This window comes from Pelophylax lessonae (assembly GCF_965119305.1).
Source record: "Pelophylax lessonae genome assembly, chromosome: 3".
NCBI classification, from domain to species: Eukaryota; Metazoa; Chordata; class Amphibia; order Anura; family Ranidae; genus Pelophylax; species Pelophylax lessonae.
The window spans coordinates 197,335,354-197,354,031 of record NC_138770.1 but is presented as its reverse complement, the minus strand read 5'-3'; the positions used below and the strand labels follow the sequence as shown (position 1 = coordinate 197,354,031).

Genomic DNA, 18,678 nt, shown 5'->3' with positions numbered 1-18,678 from the left:
ATCTGGTCAATACCCCCCTGCAGTGACCGCTCCCAACTCAGTTTGGTAGCATAGCAGTAGGTAATAAGACAACCCCAAAAGAGGGGCGGGGGCGGCGTCTGTCGGAGGACTCAGAGAAAGGAATTTTACAGGTAAGATTTTACAAAAATTCAGTTTTCTCTTACGTCCTCCGACAGTCGCCGCCGCCTCCAAGTCATCACTGTTGGGATATCCCAAAGCAGTATAGACATGAGGGGTGGGAGACGCAACCATAGAAAAGGCAACGCAGTACCCACATCAGAGAAAGGAACCTTACATGCACAGTAAGAGAACCTGCTGGGCAACAGAAAACAATGCTCAAAAGGAGCAACAGCCCAGGAAAGCAAATACCAACAGCCAGGGACCCATAAAAAAACAAGGGTCCTTCATGGCACTGCCGCACTGAGAACCTTGCGGCCAAAGGAGGCATCAGCTGATGCCAGAACATCCACTTTTTAGAATTTGGAAAAAGTGTGCACCGACGACCAAGTCGCAGCCTTGCACACCTGGGCCACTGAGGCCCGATGCCAATAGGCCCAGGACGCACTCACAGATCTGGTAGAGTGCACCTTAACAGGGAAGGGTGGAACCCGTTCCTTTAAGGCGTAAGCCTGTTCAATGGTCCGTCTGATCCAATTGGCAATAGTTGCTGCAGACGCAGCCATGCCCTTCCGAGGTCCCTCAGTAAGGACAAAGAGTGAATCCGTCTTCCGAAAGGATTCCGTAGACGACAGGTAAACCCTGATCGCCATGACAACATCCAAGGAATGCAGAGCAACCTCCTTAGGATGCTTAGGCTTCGTACAAAGCGAAGGCAGGACAATGTCCTCATTAATGTGGAACTCAGAGACCTTAGGAAGAAAGGAGGGATGCGGACGCAAGACCACCTTATCCCGGTGAATCACCAAGTAAGGAGAACGGCAAGATAACGCTGCCAGTTCTGACACCCTGCGAGCCGAAGTGATCGCCACCAAAAAGGCAACCTTCTTAGACAGCAGAGGCAACGATATATCCCGAATGTTTTCAAACAGAGCACGCTGTAACACGGACAGAATCAAGTTCAAGTCCCATGGAGGTAAGGGCTCCTTCCTGGGAGGAGCCAAATGTCGCACACCTTGAATGAAGGTGCGAACCAGAGAATGGGACGCCACAGGGCGTTGGAAAAGAATAGCCAGAGCGGACAACTGGCCCTTGATCATGGCCAGCGCCAGGCGCTGGTCCACACAAAACTGGAGGAAGGCCAACACTCTCGACACCGAGTACGAGCGAGGGGAGAACCCCCCTGGACTCACACCAGGCGAAATAAGCCTTCCAGGTACGGTAATAGATTTTACCAGAGGAGGTTTTTCTAGCCTTGACAAGGGTAGGGATGACCTCAGAGGAGAGACCCCTGTCCCTCAGGACCTGGGTCTCAACAGCCAGGCCGTTAAAGCCAGCGACTGTAAAGCAGGATGGAAGATCGGACCCTGAGACAGGAGATCTTCCCGCAGAGGGAGGCGCCACTGCCAGGTGAACAACGTCGGCGTACCAGGACCGGCGTGGCCAGTCCGGAGCCACCAGAATCACCAGGTGCGGTTCCGAGATTAACCTGCGGAGGAACCTGGATAGCAACTGAATCGGAGGAAAGGCATACATCAGACGATACTGATGCCAAGGGGCCACTAACGCATCCGAGGCGTCCGCCAGCGGATCACGCATTCTTGCCACGATCCTTTACACCTTTCGGTTTAGCCGAGATGCGAACAGATCCACGTCCGGGGATCCCCACTTCGCACACAGCACTTGGAAGACCTCCGGGTGTAGGGACCATTCCCCCTGGTCCAGGGTCTGGTGGCTCAGATAGTCGGCCTGCCAATTCTCCACACCCGGAATGTGAACTGCTGAGATCGCCGGGACATGAGTCTCGGCCCAAGACAGAATGTCGGTCACCTCCCGGGCCGCCGGAGCCCTCCTGGTGCCCCCTTGGTGGTTGATGTAAGCCACCGCGGTAGCATTGTCCGTCTGTACCCGGACAGGACGGCCCCGAAGACGGTCCGACCACTGGAAGAGACAGAGTTTTATCGCTCGCAATTCCAGCACATTTATCGGGAGGGAGGACTCCTCCTCCGACCAAGTGCCCTGGGCAGACAGGTTGCCCAGGACTCCACCCCAGCCCGACAGGCTGGCATCCGTGGTAATCACCGTCCACACCAACGGACGGAAGGACTTGCCTTCCGCCACCGACGGGGACTGGAGCCACCACAGAAGAGCCAATCTGGTCAGACGACTCAAGGAGACACTCAGATCCAGGGACTGAGGCAGTCTGTCCCACCTGGCCAGGATCTCCGCCTGGAGAGCCCGCGTGTGAAACTGAGCAAAGTGTATCATCTCGAAGGCCGATACCATCAACCTCAGGCCCCGCATACAGGTGCTGAGTGACGAGGACGGGTTGTCCCTGAGGGACCTGAGCTTGTCCCGCAAGGTCCGGAGCTTGTCCTCCGGCAAAAACACCCTTGCCTGAGCAGAGTCCAGAATCATTCCCTGATAGGGAAGACGAACCGATGGAGACAACGTCGATTTCTGAACGTTGATGGTCCATCCGAACTCCTGGAGCATCTGTACCGTGGTGGACAGATCGCGCACTAGGTCCTGGCTGGCACGTGATCTCAGAAGTAGATCGTCCAGGTAACCCAAGACCGCAATGCCCTGTGCCCTCAGCAGGACCAGAACCGGCGCCAACACTTTGGTAAAAACCCTTGGTGCGGAAGCGAGACCGAAAGGTAACGCCACAAACTGGTAGTGGTCCTCTGCGATAGCAAACCGAAGGTACCGCTGATGACCTTCGAAAATGGAGATATGCAAGTAGGCATCTTTTAGATCTATCGAGGCCAGGAATTCTCCTGGACTCGAGGCCACCACCGAACGGAGAGACTCCATACGGAACTTCCAAACACGCACAAAGCGGTTCAGCGCTTTCAGGTCCAGAATAGGACGCACTTTGCCCTCCTTTCTGGGCACAGTGAACAGATTTGAATAAAACCCCCGAAACCTGTCCCGATGAGGCACCGGGACAATCACCCCCTGAGCAAGAAGGTCCTGTACCGCTTGGCGCAGGTCCTGCAAACACCCCGGAGGCAAATGAAGATTTGAGGGAAAGAATCTGTCCGCCGGCCGGGAAAGGAATTCCATCTTGTACCCCGATCGAATGATTTCCTGAACCCACCTGTCCGATATCCGGAGCAGCCAAGGTTGGAGGAAACCGCGCAAACGTCCCCCCACCCCTGAAATGGGTGAGGGCGCCCCTTCAGGCAGAGGCGGACTGACCCGCCGAGCCGGCATTGCCTGACTTCTGCTTACCCGCCCAGGGCTTTTTCTGGCTGCCCTGGGCCTTGAAGGGCTTGCCCTTGGATTGGTTCCGAAAGGCACAAAAGGACCCCTGAGTGGATCTAGGCGCAGAACCCCGCTTGCCACGAAAGGACTTGTTCTTCGGGTTCTGGGGCAGCAAAGTGCTCTTGCCCCCCCGTGACGCATTTCACCAGGGTATCCAACGCCTCGCCAAAAAGGCGAGAGCCAGCATAGGGAAAATCAGCAACTGTTTTCCGCGAGGACTGGTCAGCCGACCAGCTCTTCAGCCATATCAGTCGGGAACATCATCAGACACGAGGTTGCTCCTAAGCACCTTAGTCCAATCAGCCACCGACAGCCACCAAAACGGATGCGAAAATGGGTCTGAGCAACGAGCCCGCCACCGTATAGGAATGGCGGGCTAGAGACTCCAACCGCTGGTCTGTGGGATCCCAGAAAACCGGGGTATCCTCAGAAGGAACCAAGGTAGCCTTGTTTAACATCGCCACAGTGTGATCCACCTGTGGAGGCACACACCATCGTGATTCCGTAGCCGGTGCAAAGGGATAAAGCAATTTGAACCGACTAGGCACCAGGAATGGACGTTTTAACGTGCGCCACATTTCATTAACAGTGTAATGAAATTCAGCTGGGCAGGGAAAAACCTGCGCCGACTTGCGGGTCCTGTGCGTCCCAAACAAGGACACAATGCCCGGAGGACTGGGCTCATCCTCCAAATGTAGCGTTTCCTTAACAGAAACAATTAATTCATCCATGGTCGCCCGCTCTTCAGGCGTCCCCGGGGAGGAGGTATCAACCCCCTCCACCTCTGCCTCCCCCTCAGACCCCAGCGGGTCTAAGGACGAGCGAGACCCTGAAAAGGGCACGTTCGCCGCAGCAGCCATATCACCATCTGAGTAAGAGGAAAGAGACAATCTGGGCCTCTTTTTAGCAGCAAGTTCAGCATTTCCATATTTGGCACCAAAGTCGCCACTACAGCGGCCAAATCAGGTCTCAGAGGGGCCACAGGAGAACTGGGGACCCCCACCAGAGCTGGGGGGAATTTGCTGTCCTGAGAATCCATTGCTCAAGGTTACAAAACAGTGCAAGAAAGTTTGTACTGCCCCTTTAAGATCGCTGCGGAGTGCGAAGCCCACCGCTACAGCTACAGTGACAAAGATCCCCAAATAGGAAAAGAAAAAAACTGACCCAGAAGCGACAATACAGAAAGATATTGAGAGCGATAACCTGCAGAGCCCCGCAGAGTGTTGCCACTGATGTCCTGCTCCAAAGGAAAAGCTCCAAAGGAAAAGGAAGTGCTGCTAGAGTAGGCTGAACTTATAGGCTGCATGACTCAGGGAAAATGACTGCCCCATAGGATTGCATGGAAGGCTCCGCCAAAATGGCCGCCGGACATGCGGTCGGAACGATCGTTCTGCTACCGCAAAATGGCGGCGGATGGCGCCAAAAACAGCATGTAGTATGCCCATAAAAAAGCCAAACATGCCTGCCTATACCTAAAATGGCGGACTGGGCGGATTTACCCCGCTGCGGCCGCCACACACAGTCTGCATCCCCAACAAGCACCGAAGTGACACAGGGAAGGGGACCCCCAAAAAACATACAGCACCGCAGCGCATGCACAAGCGATCCCCGAAGGGACCGCATCAGGGAGTCACACAGGCACAGACATGGGGGACACACAGCAACACAGGACAGCCACCCCAGAGGCCCCACACAGAAGTACTTACCTGTACCAGATGGCGTGGGGTTCCTCTATGAACGGAAAGCCGCTGTCCTCATCTGACAGGGAGTGCCGTTAGCCAGGGACATGACACTGCAGCATCGCAGATGTGTCCTGTGAGGTAGCCACCTCACGGCTGCATCCCTGCTGCTAACAGGGATGGGTCGTTCATAGCGCCAGGACGAACCACGGCTGAACGCTCGATGGCGGGCTGGGGGTCCATCTGACCCTCTTCCCTGGAGAACCAGGGCGGTCAGTCCGAATCCCAGCACCACATGATCCATCTTCTTCCGAAGAGTCGACTAAAAACTTAAAGCTGACAAAATAACAGCTAGTAAAGTAAGAAAAAACTGACATTTTCAAAGAAAATCAAATAAAAGATTAGATAGGCTGAGACTGTAGCCCCAGCACAGGGAAGCCTGACTACTCCTGACACTAGGCAGAATGAAACTGAGTTGAGAGTGGTGGAGGGGGGTATTGACCAGATGGGAAGTAATAGCCACCAAAAAGGCAACCTTCTGATATAACAAAGGCAGAGATATGTCCCTATATTCTCCAAAAAGAGGCCTTTGAAGAATAGACAAAACCAAAGTCAAATCCCACGGAAGCAAAGGGGATCATCTCGAAGGAGCCATATGACACACCCCTAGAATAAAGCTGCAAATCAAGGTAATAGGAGCCAACGGCCTTTGGAAGTACATCGCCAAAGCCGACACTTGGCCCTTGATCATGCCCAAGGTCAACCATTGCTCAACAACTTTCCGCAAGAAAGCCAAGACCCTAGCCACCGAAAAAAAGGCAAGGGTGCAATTATTGCGATTCACACCATGAAATATACATCTTCCACGTGCAAAGATAACCTCTGTCAGCACCTGGCCTTCAACATCCATGTCATTAAAAACAGCGACGGTAAAGCAGGATGGAGGATCGGCCCCTGAGACAGCAGGTCCTCCCTCAAAGGCAACTGCCAGGAAGGCAGGACGATCATCTTTACAAGGTCTGCGTACCAAGACCGATGAGGCCAGTCTGGAGCCACCAGAATCACGGGAACATTCTCTACTGCCATCCTGCGGAGAATCGTTGTATTGGAAAGAAGGCATAAATCGGCCAATATTGGCTCCAAGGAGCAACCAATGCGTCTGTGGCGCCAGAGGATCTCGAACTCTGGCCACGACCCTTTGTAACTCTTTGTTTAGCCGCGATGCAAACAGGTCGACCTCAAGGGTCACGCAACGGACACACAGGAGACAAAATACCTCTAGATGAAGGGACCATGCCCCGTGATCCAGAACCTGATGACTCAGGTAATCTGCGTGCCAATTCTTTACTCCCGGAATGTGAACTGCGGAGAGATCCGGAACCTATCCTTTCACCCACATCAGAATCTCGGCCACCTCCTGGGCCACCCTGGCTAGCTTTGTGCCCCTTTGATTGATGTAGGCCACAGCCGTGGCATTGTCCGATTTGATTGGAACCAGGAGACCGAGTAATCGATTTGTCCATAGAGCAGACAAATCAAGAGCTTGCTCTGAGTACCAGAACATCGATCTTTAAAGAAGACTCCTCTGTTGACCAGACTCCCTGGGCACGGGGGTCGTCCAGCACCCTGCCTCAGCCCGACATCCGTGAAGACCACCGTCCACAGCAGCGATAGAAAGGATTCATCCTGACTCAGGGCAGGCGACTGAAGCCACCAACAGAGCGTTGACCCCGAGTCGGCTCAAAACTTATCATCCTGTCTAAGGACTGTAGATCTTTGTTCCATTTGACCAGGATCTCCTTTTGCAGAGGCCTGGAATAAAACTGAGCAAATGGGACCGCCTCAAAGGTCGAGACCATCAGACTTCGAGCTCTCATGCATGTCCTTAGAGGAGAGAGATCGCTTTCCAGCAGTAATCGGATCTCTTACTGCAACTTCTGAAGTGTGTCCCCGGGAAGAAAGTCCCTCGCCACGGAGGAGTCCAGAGTTAGTCCCAGGTAATCCAGTTGCACCGACGGGGTCAGTGCAGATTTGAAGTTGATGATCCACCCGAACTCTTGAAGGGTCTGAACCGTGATTGGCAGATCACCCAACAAGGCTGGGTGAGAGTTTGCTCTCAACAGGAGATAGTCCAGATAGCCTAGGATTGCAATCCCTGTTTTGCGCAGCAAAGCCAACACCAGGGCCAAAACCTTGGTAAAGACTCTGGGAGCGGAGGCGAGACCAAAGGGTAACGCCACAAACTGATAGTGCTCCTCTGCCACCGCAAAACTGAGATACCTCTTGTGTCCCCTGTATATAGGGGTGTGCTGATAAGCATCTTTGATGTCAATGGAGGCTAGAAAAAAATCCCCCTTATCTAAAGACGCTACTACCGACCAAATGGATTCCATATGAAAATACTGCACCCGCACAAAGCAGTTCAGAGACTTGAGGTTCAATTTAGGATGCACCTTGCCCTCTTTCCTGGGCACCGTGAACAGGTTGGAATAAAAACCTCTAAGGTCCTGCGAGGGACCCGACACAATCACTTTTTGTGCAAGGAGGACCTGCACTGCCTCCCTGAGATCCTTCAAGTGATCTGGAGACAAAGATTTTAGGGAAAGAATCTGTCTGCCGGCCGAGACCGAAATTCAAACTTGTACCTGGAACTAATCAGTCTGTGAACCCATTTTTCCCGGATCAAGGACATCCAGGGTTCCTGAAAGAAACGCAGACATCACCCTACCCCAGAAAACAGGTGAGGGCGCCCCTTCATGTAGAAGAGGATTTGTTTGTCAAACCAGACTGACTGGTCTGGGGCTTACCCGACCAATCCCTAAACTGTTTACCTTTCTCTTGTGTCCTCGAGACCGAGTCAGCAAAGGGATACTGTTTAAAGTGCTTAGGCACCCTGGCATTGTTGATTTTGTGAAATTCCTCGGGACAAGGAAACACCTGACCCGATTTCTGAGCTCTGCGGGAGCCAAAACTACCCGCGTTCCTGACTGTGTGGGCTCAGTCAATTGTAAAGTTTCCCTTACTGAACAAATCAGTGCTTCCACCATAGCGCGTTCCCGCGATGCGGCTGTGGACAGGTCCCTCTTCGCCATCCGAATGAGAGGACAGGAATCCCTCAGGGAGGGGGATGTCCATGGCGACCATAGCAGTCTCTGAGTCAGGAGACAGAGAAGGCAACGGCCGTTTTTGGTTTGCAACATGTTACATGACAACAGCAACCTGTGATGCCAGACTTTCCAATGCTGCAGAAAGCGACACTATGGACTACGAGCCGGGCAGACCGGCAGTCGCACTGAGGGGGTCTGATGGAGAATTTACCACCTGGGACTCCATTTTGCAACGTGACAAAAAAAGTGCACTGCCCCTTTAAATTCGCGATCGCGGTCCACACTGCCCGATCGCGTTGTACTTGGAGTTTATCCTTTAAACAGCAGCAGGTAGCAGAGTGCGCAGGGAATGCCTAGAAACGACCCCCCCATACTGTATCACCTCACAGAGGAACCAGCAACGCCTGCAGCATGGAGAACTGAACGCAGAAGTGACATCAATCCACAAGAGGCCGAACTGCCTGTGTAGCTCCAGGCTACAACAAAATGGCGTCAAAATAACTGCATAGGAAGCCCAGGGAAAATGGCTACATCACCTCACACACAGGGAGCCGATCCCCACACCTAAGATGGCGGCCGAATGCTGCCATGCGGTCAGGACCCAGATACAAGGCCGCACCAGGGATCTACCTAAACAGACCCCACAGGATAGGGTACCGCTGTATACCCCCCTCCCCACCCCCGGGTGCCAGGCACCGAATATAGCTCCCCATGCGAGAGCAGTGAGGGCAGGGCCGGGATCCTGATAGGCCAGGGGGATCTTTTAGGAAAACTGGGTCCTATTATTCCCTGGAGTGGGCCCACATTTCCACCTAGAGGCCATTAGGGACATGGGGAGCTCAGTTTACTCACCATACCATGGACTGGGTGGGCTCTGCCCCGGACAGACCACCTCCCACCCTGAGTCAGAGTGCTGCTAGCTGAGGGGTACGCTGCGATTCAGGGCGCTCCAAGTCGATGCGTCCCGGCGAGACATCCACTCGCAGACTCGTCCCCATCCACAGGGGCTCTGTCGTGGCGAGGTCTAGCGCGGGACTATAACCTGCTCACGCTCGTTGGCTAGGCTGGGAGACCGTAAGGATCTATATTATCTAGTGCGAAACCTCAGCCGGCTGTCGCTTGTAGTTCACCAGGAGGATCCCCCTGACACTAGCTAACGTTAGTGAGTAAAGAAAAACTGAAAATTTCTTAAAAACAAAAAACTGAGACCAAAGTCCCAGCAGGAAACCTAGGTCCTACTCCTTCAGTAGGCAGCAAGAAACTGGCTTGTGGCAGAGTGTGTGTGGGGTTATGCCGTGAAGGACAGCCCCTGTAGGCGTGTCAGCTAATTTTTCCTGCCTAGTCCTACTCCTGTAGGGGGCAGCATAACCCTATGGCATAAAGCATAAGAGCTGCGTCTTTAAATGGACAATAGAGAAAAGGTGACGGGAGGGAGCTCCAGCACACAGCCTGTAATGGACAACCTCAACTCTGATCCGTGTCCCAAGTAAAGTGGGTGAATACCTCTCCTCAAGGAGTTTAACTTCAGCTTACGCCCTGCTTTTCTAAAATCTCTATATCTCTGCAATTTACAGCTTGTCAGAGGAGAGGCACTGCAGATCAACAAGTACAACTTATGTAGGAGGATTTGTTAAATCTCGGCGTATCACCTGAGGTTGATCACTTAATTGGGCATATTTCCAGGGTTAACAAACACTAAAGTAAAAACTACAAGTAGGATTTTTGCACTCATGGCAAATTATTAATTGAAGGGACTTTAACCATTCGGTTGTACTTCTGCCTACATGAGGAATGGACTGACAACCCGTCCCTACTTTCGGGAGACCTGGTTGCAGTGAGTTACCAACATGTGGTGAAAATGTCATGTCAATAGCACCTTTAGAAATATATTTTCCTAGAAAAATGGTGACACGTTCAATACTTATTTGACCCGCTGTACATGGATCAGGATGTAGTCCATAGAACTTCCAGATCATCCACTGCTTCTGCTAAAAGCATCCTTATATATGGAGACAATCCTGTCAAGTTTGCTGTTCAACCTAGAGGCCAAGAGGTCCACATCTGTGACACAGGTCTAGGAACACCTCCGGGTGTAGGGACCACTCACCTAGGTACAGAAGCTGCAAGCTGAGGGAGCCTGCCTACCAATTGTCTATACCAGTAATGTACACGCATGACAAGACTAGAATGTCCGGTCTGATTGCTCACTGAAGATTTGTTGTACACCACCCATTGAATCCTATCTGAATCTGTACCTTTATTGGATGACCCTTCAAGTAGGATGGTCCAATGCTACAGAGAAAGCCAAATCTTCCAGAGCTACAGGATGGTAAATTTATAGAAGAGACTCCGAGGACTGAGTCTCCTGATTTGAGACAGCACATTTAGGACTTTGCACAGCCCAAAAGGATGGCATTAGTTGGGAGGATCCTCAGACAGGAAGCAAGAACTTCCCTAGCTTTAGGACCATGGCAACATGGTCCTTAGTGAGAGTCTGTCCAGAGACTAGATCAATCTCTGTGCCAAAATGTAGATTGGAGTGAAACTGGGCAAATGGGACTTCCTAGAAAAAAGGTTTTACAGAACCAAAACTCGTGCAAAAGAGCTACTAGGCTAGATCATTTGAATCTGAAATAAGTGTGTCTGATGTTTCTCCTATGGAGGGATCACTGCCCTGAACAGTGCCCAGAATTAGACCCAGATATTCTAAATGTCAGCCCCATTTGTGCAGAATCAGAATGCATCTGAATCACAGCAACCAGGGCTGTGGAGTCGGTAGATAAATGTTCGACTCCTCAGTTTTTTGTACTTCGGACTCCGACTCCCCTGTATTAATATGTATTAATCTTTCGACACTGACTTGGGTGGGTGGCATTGCAGTACCTATTCTGGCCACATCACTAACCATCTCTGGATAAACAAGAATGGCTTCTTCAACTAACAAGATTTCATTTTCCAGCAAAAGACTCTCTCCATCATTGAAGATGCAATGCCCTCAGCTATTAACCCTCCATTTTTGTTCAGGCGATATAACAGACTCTTCCATTCCAAGAGGAATTTACCCGGGGTTAGATCGTCACATTGCAACCTCTTGGTGACAGTGAAGGGGTGAGAAAGAAGGTTCTCCAGCTCTTTTGTTTGTGTCCACTGGCTTTCAGTTAATGCAAGATTTTCATTGTTTATTTCTTCTATGAAGTCTTTAAGTTCAAGCAAATGCTTCACCGTTAAATAAGTGCTTCCCCAGCGAGTTGTTTGATCCAAAATGGCTCCTTTTCCTGCACGTCTTTTCAAAATTGCATCCGTTTTCGGGGCCCTGGCTGCAACAGTTACTTGCCGTAATTTGCCAATTAGTGTAGCTGCATGGCGATCTTTTAATCCATCTCTTATGGCAAGTTGCAGTGTATGAATAGCACATCGCATATGATGAATAGTAGCAAGCTTCAATGCTTCTTCAACAAAGTTGTCTAAAAAAATGTCAGCATTCTCTTCAGTTTCTAAACTTTCTCCAATATGGGCGGCACAGTGGTGTAGTGGTTAGCACTTTCACCTAGCAGCAAGAGGGTCGCCGGATAGAAACCCAACCACGACACTACCTGCCTGGAGTTTGCATGATCTCCCTGTGCCTGCGTGGGTTTCCTCCGGGTACTCTGGTTTCCTCCCACACTCCAAAGACATGCTGGTAGGTTAATTGGATTCTGTATAAATTTGGCCCTACCATGTATGTATGAATGTGAGTTAGGGACCTTAGATTGTAAGCTCCTTGAGGGCAGGGGCTAATGTGAATGTATATGTAAAGCGCTGCGAAAATTGACAGCGCTATATAAGAACCTGAAATAATAATACTTGCAGAGCTGTCTTCCTCTAACTCTAATATCTGTTTGTTACCTTCTTCATCTGCGTTCTGTTGGGAAAGAAACTATCACTACACGTTCATCTTCTCAATTGTGCTCAACATGTTAGAAGCGTTATCTGTCACAACACATAAAATCTGTTCCTTTGTCATTTCAAAATCTTCTAGAACATCCCCCACTAACTTCTGAAGGTAATCACTGGTGTGATGTGCCTGAGTGTCCTTTAATCTGAGGGTCCGTGTTATTGTTTTGTTATTTTCATCCACAAATCTAACATTAATAGCAAAATAATTGACTCTGACGTGTGCATGCATCCATTTTAAGGAAGACAAAACGTCCTTTCAGAACTTTCTGTAGTTCTTCCTTTTTACATTTGGCCTTCTCAATTATAAGTTTCCTTATACTAAGTCATTAATTATAACTTTTTGTGAATTGGGACATTTAAACTTGCTTTTTTTTTTTAATTCCAATCTAAATTTAGTAGTAGGAGTCAGAGTCGGTGCATTGTTTGCCGACTCCGACTCCAGGTACCCAAAATTTCCTCCGACTCCTCGACTCAGACTCCACAGCCCTGACAGCAACACCCTGATGATCAATATTACATTGTCACACATCCTTAGGTAACAGTTGGCATGGGCAGTTGGTCAAAGTATCCTAAATTAGGGATGTCACAAGAGCACAGCAGGGCTAGTATTGAGGCTAGCACCATGGTGAATATCTGAGGTAAAGATGAGAGACCCAAGGACAGGGCCACAAACTGGTATTGCGGAAAAACAGCAGCAAAACGCTGATGTCTGAAAATGTGGGGACATGTAGGTAAACATATTTGATTTCCACAAAAGCCAGGAAATCTCCATGGTGATTTGAGGTAATGACATATTCAGTAGATTCCATGTGATATTTTGGGACTCCAAGAATTCACCATTAGACTACAGGAATTGGAGGAATGAAACCTTGAGCTAAGAAACCTGAAAATCTGTTATTCTAAGCAGTGATACAGGACAGTTTAGAGGTAAGAAACCAAGGAGGGGTAGGAATTGAAGCTTCGTACGTAGCCCTGACATAGCACCTCCTGCAACCAGGTGTTTAAGATGAAAGCTGTAAAAGCATCCTAAAAGGTTAACAAATGTCTAAGTAGGGGCACAGTTTCATATAACAGAAGGCTTCAAGGTTTACAATGGATATGGGTATACGGTACTTTCGAGGCACAAGTACTCACACAAAAACAAAAATAAATTTAAAATGTCAATATTTTTCGCTACATCAATAAAAGCATCGTGTGCGACAGATTAAGCCCCGTTCACATAGGGGCGACGCTACTTCGCACCGCGACCTCGGAGCGGCCGCCACGGACTTCATAACATTGAAGTCTATGGCGGTCGCCTCCTGGTCGCCCCAAAGAAGCTACGGACCCTTTTTCTAAGTCGGAGCGACTTGTGTCGCTCCTATTATAACGGGTCCGCAGCTTCCCTATGGGAGGCGACCTACGGTGACCTGTGAGGCAACCAGGTCGCCTCAGTGTGAATGGGGGCTAATAGAATATGCGCTCTCATCTAACATGTACACATTATTACAGAGAACGTATACATATGGTAGTGGTGTCCATCGGCTTGGGCACCTTCTTGAACAAAGTCTGATTGACACTACTATTCTTTGCATGTATTATCTGTAATAAGGGGGAACATGTTTTTTATCCATGCTTTCATTGATGCCATTGTCCAACTACACCCTAACTGACTGATCCACTGTAGGAGAATCAGTCTTATGGCTCGCTGTTCTAGAATGTTGATGGGAATCATCAATTTCCTGGATAGTCAAACAATAAAACAATTTCCTAAATTCTATGGCCGAAGATTTTTTGCCTGGCTGGACAGCAGTAATGGGAGAACCAGAGAGAGGATCTGTTTGTCCCATGTGAAAAGGTTTATCTTCAGATTCTGATTAGTCAGTATGGGCACACAGCATCTGTCCCAGAAGCTCTGCAGAAATTGGAATTTCAAATCCCCAGACTGAAAAACTAACTGCATGGGCACTGGCAGCTCATCCCCCATGGATGTAAGTAAACTGGGGTGTGGGGTGGAGGGTGTTAGTTCCCCATTTTTTTCCTTTAAGAATTTTTTTTTATAGCTGTATAAAAGCTTTGCTTTAAATGGGAAAAAATCACTCCCTGATCCCTTTTGGCAACTGGATTTATCACTCTTTAAACATTCTGCTAAATAAACATAGAACAAAAAAATGGATACATGGCAATATTGTTATAACGAAAAGGGTGATTTCCCTTCATTACTTTTTTCCTGTCTTGTGGAGCTAGGTGGTGACTAAGCACCTTCCTCTTTGTGACAAAAGGATAAATATCTTTGTCCACTTCTTTAACCACTTACCTACTGGGCACTTTTACCCCCTTCCTGACCAAGCAAAATGTCAGCACTGTCGCACTTTAAAATCACTCATTTATGATTTTTATTATGGGATTCAGGATTATGAGTCTTCTCAATTTTCCTGGCACAATTTCCTTATTCACACCTTTTTTTAAGTGTTTTTGGTCACATACCCTTTTGCCACTATTGAGTTTGTGTTCCTTTCACTTGCATTTTTGACCATGCTGCTCTCTATTACACGAGCCCTACTGATGTCTCCACAATTTATATGTTCCTATTTTGGATCATTACTATATACCTTCATTGATCTCCCACTTTTTTTTGTGGCTAAGTTTTTTATATTTCTTTTTAACGCCTCTGGTTACATTTACCTTGTTACATGAGTATTACTATATATATATATATATATATATATATATATATATTTTTTTTTTTTTTCTTTTTTTTAACATATTAATATTGCCTTGAGACACAACTATGAATATGTTTTATACTCTTCAATCTATAATCTACAAAACCTGGTCCACCCTCCTTTTACCTCATGGTTTGGTTCTGTCACTCTGCCTCAGTCCCCGGGATAGACGTTCTCCCTGCGTCCCTCGCTATACAGCTGCTAAGTTTACTCTTTTATATATTTATTTTTGAGTGGACCTGTAAGTAATGAGGCTATATGCCCAATCCAATTATCCCCGTTGTTTATGATTATATAGGATTTCTAAAGCGCCGACAATTTACGCATCTTTACAACTTGAGGGTAGAGCGTACAAATACATTACACTTTAATACAGTAGGAATCAGAGGGCCCTGCTCATTAGAGCTTACAATACTCTCTCCTCTCTTCTATTCACTATATGACATTATTATGGCATTCTTTTATACTTTAGATACTATCTTGCATCTACTCCTGATGAGTGGACTAGATCCACGAAACGCGTGTGAGTTTTAGGATGTTAAGAATCTTTTTGGTCATCATACACTGTGTCATCATGCATTTTTACCTATCTGTGAACATTATGGATACCAACATTGGGATAATTATGAATTTATACTTTTGATTATGGATCAGCTTATCATTCTTTGTATGTTTGGAATTTTATTGAATTTCTGTAATGTGTAACCCTTTTATGTAATCAATATACAATTACGTTTACCTTGTGAGTTGCCTCATGTAAAGTCCCATGACCAATGTATCCTCTACTGTTGTTTATTTAAGGATGGAGTCATCTCGCTTATGATGCATTGGGTCATTACTATCTATTCTCCTCAAGCATGTCTGCTGATAACTGGCTTTTATTTACATCCATGATCAGCTGTGATTGGACACAGCTGATCACGTGGTGAAGAGACACTGATTGGCTCCCTGATCTGTGATAAACAGAAGTGTCCTTTAAACACTGATCACTGAGTGGGCGCGATCATAGGAGGCCCCCATAGGACGGCCACTCTGAACTAGCTGCCTGGCAAGTGGTTAAACCATCCAGGGAAGTTAGTGAACACATTATATGGGCTGAGGTAAGAAAGTAGTTCTTCATGTAAATGTAACATACAATTGGACAAAGAGAGAAATTGACCTACCAGCATAGGGGATGTCACAAAAATGTTTAAAAAATATGGTCTCTGTGTCTATTCTCAGGAAATATTGGTCTAACCTCCATTGCTCTACTGGGGATATCTCCCTAATGTTATAATGTGGTTTATGCTGCAAAACACATGGCTATATTATATCTTGTCGAGTTAATGCCCGCCTAAAAATATCAGCCCTTTCAAAATCCAATACCTTGTGGTTTTTGTGGTACCTGATTGAAGATACCTGTAATGTACAAAAGTAAAGTTCAGGGTTTAAAAAAAAAAAAAAACAAAAAAAAAAACAAAAAACCTTTATACTCTCCTAGGGAGATTCAGCATCAATCCAATGTGGCCATCTGTCCCCCCGTCGCCTCGGTATTGATAACAGGGCGATCAAACCCTGTTGATAGCTTAGTTTTCCTCCTCCAACCTGAGCAGAGAGCCATTACTGTCAGCGCTGAGCTGTCGAGGGGGCGGGAGGGGCTGGCTCAGGCTCTCAGCGGTTCGCTGAGCCAGGTGCTGGTCCAGGCTTCTGGGTGGATACTGGTCGGGAATTTTTTTAGAGCCTAGACCGGCTCCATTAAGTCAGTCCATGAACTGCCCTCCTGCAATCCATAGGAGAAGTATGGCCAAAAAGCTTTGGCCATACTTCTCCTTTCAATGCTCTATTATTAAATCCCTGTGCCTACATACTATTATACAATGTTTGTTCTTTATAAACAAAAGCTTTGTAATAAAAAAAATAATTTGGGGGGAAATAAATACTATGGGACAATGATTCCCACTATTATTAATGAAGTAGTATGGGAGAAGAATCTCTCCAGGTGGCCATCACCTTTACTGACATGTTTTCTAGGGATTTTGCCGTTCCCCTCCAAAGTTACCCATTAATGAAAAGAATAAGGCTGTTCTAGTACAGATTTTCTGTAGCTAGCACAGGGGAATATTCAGTTTTTACCTGGCATTGTTCTTGTTCTTGTTGGCGGTGTTTCGAGGTGCCACCACTTTCACTGCATCATCCCAGAAGCCACCACTAGAGCTTTTGTTTTCTGGACTATTCCATATACTACTTATGGATTCAGTTGACCACTGGGGGCTTACGTTATTGTTCAGATTACCCCACACAGAGCTTGCAGAGGTGGTAGTGTTCGGATGTTGCTAAATAAAAAATGAAAAAATTATAAAAAGGCAATTACTACACATGGCTCAGAGAAAATCTGACCATTCAAACGTAGCTACTAAACAATTGAGTAAAGTAAGAAATGCATACGAGACCGCAATGTCTAGCAGTTTTTTGACAATAGTACTTACAGGAGGGGCAGGCGTAGCTGGAAGAATAATGTTAGGTGGTCGGCCACGGCCAGGCTGTTGCTGTATCTTTTGCATTTGCCTGGCTTCTTCCTGCTGAATCTCCAGAAGAGACTTTGTGTTGCCAGTAGACTTTCCTACATTGGCCCAGCCAGATACTTTTTGCTGCTGCTGCTGCTGCTGTTGCTGCTGCATCATACACTTTACTTCCTGCTGCTGCTGTCGAAGCTGCTAAAAAAATAAATAAATAAAATGTAATTTATTTCAACAAATTAAATTTTATCCAATGTTGAATTTAGGCTAAAATCACTCTATTTACCTTTAACCACTTAGGACCAAGCCTATTTCTGACATGCTGTTTACAAGTTGAAATCACTATTCTATGCTAGAAAATTACTTAGAACCCCTAATCATATATATATATATATATATATATATATATATATATATATATATATATAGCAAAGACTCTGGAAAATAAAATGGTGGTCATTGCAATATTTGTTGTCAAGCGGTATTTGCGCAGGAGTCTTTCAAACAATTGTTTACAATTCACTGAATTAAAAAAAAAAAAAAAAACGAAACCGGAAAGTTAGCCCAAACTTTTTTGTATATCGTGAAAGATGATGTCACACGTAAATAGATACCAAACTTGAAAACAAAGGGAAATCCTCGCGCTTATGGATAAATAATGTGTATAATGAAAGAAGCTGCAGCTGACAAATAAGGTGAAGGTGCCTTTAAATAGAAGATGTGTGAAAGTCAGTGCTGCTAGATAAAACCACATAATACAATAAACAAATTAAACATCAAATAAATATCTTTAAAGTGCTCAGTGCAATCCGTGCCAAATATAGTGCATAAAATGTCCTCAAAAAATATTCAGTATATGCTGTTCATAAGTGCAAACTGTGCCAAGAAGTGCTTCTGCGCTCCAATCATAAAAAAGTGATCTTGCTCCCCCCTCTGCTTCCCTACTCACCGGAACAGTATGAATTCCAAGCCTGAATGACACAAGACGACTGTGCGGGGCTGCTATACCCTCTTTGGGATATCCTTTGAGCCAGAGTCTGTGTCCCAAACGCTGTTCCTGTGTAGGTGTGCGGGGGCTGCTATAGGGTAATGCTGGCTGATATCCTCCTCAGTGACAGAAATAAAGCATGCCATGGTGAAGTATGTTTAAGCAATCTTTATTAACATATAAAAAATTCACTTACAATGAAATTCTGATAAATGGCGTTATGCGGCCCGGAGGTTACTGCTCCTTGAATAAAGGTGCGGATTAAGGAATCAGACGCCACAGGGCGCTGGAAAAGAACAGCCAGGGCAGAGACATGACCTTTAAATCGTGGCCAGTGCAAGGCGCTGGTTCACCCTAGTCTGGAGGAAAGCTAACACTCTC

The 18,678-nt window shown here is 47.3% G+C and overlaps 1 protein-coding gene across 1 annotated transcript in view; it reads right to left on the bottom strand.

The window, feature by feature from the left end:
• GIGYF2 (GRB10 interacting GYF protein 2) overlaps nucleotides 1-18,678 on the bottom strand; it is a 615,584-nt gene that overhangs the window by 80,230 nt on the left and 516,676 nt on the right. The window contains exons 23-24 of the mRNA XM_082251280.1: nucleotides 17,280-17,507; nucleotides 16,927-17,126 (exon numbers count right to left, since the gene is read on the bottom strand). Coding sequence (XP_082107406.1) covers nucleotides 16,927-17,126; nucleotides 17,280-17,507 — 428 coding nt within the window. The remainder of the gene's footprint in view (nucleotides 1-16,926; nucleotides 17,127-17,279; nucleotides 17,508-18,678) is intronic.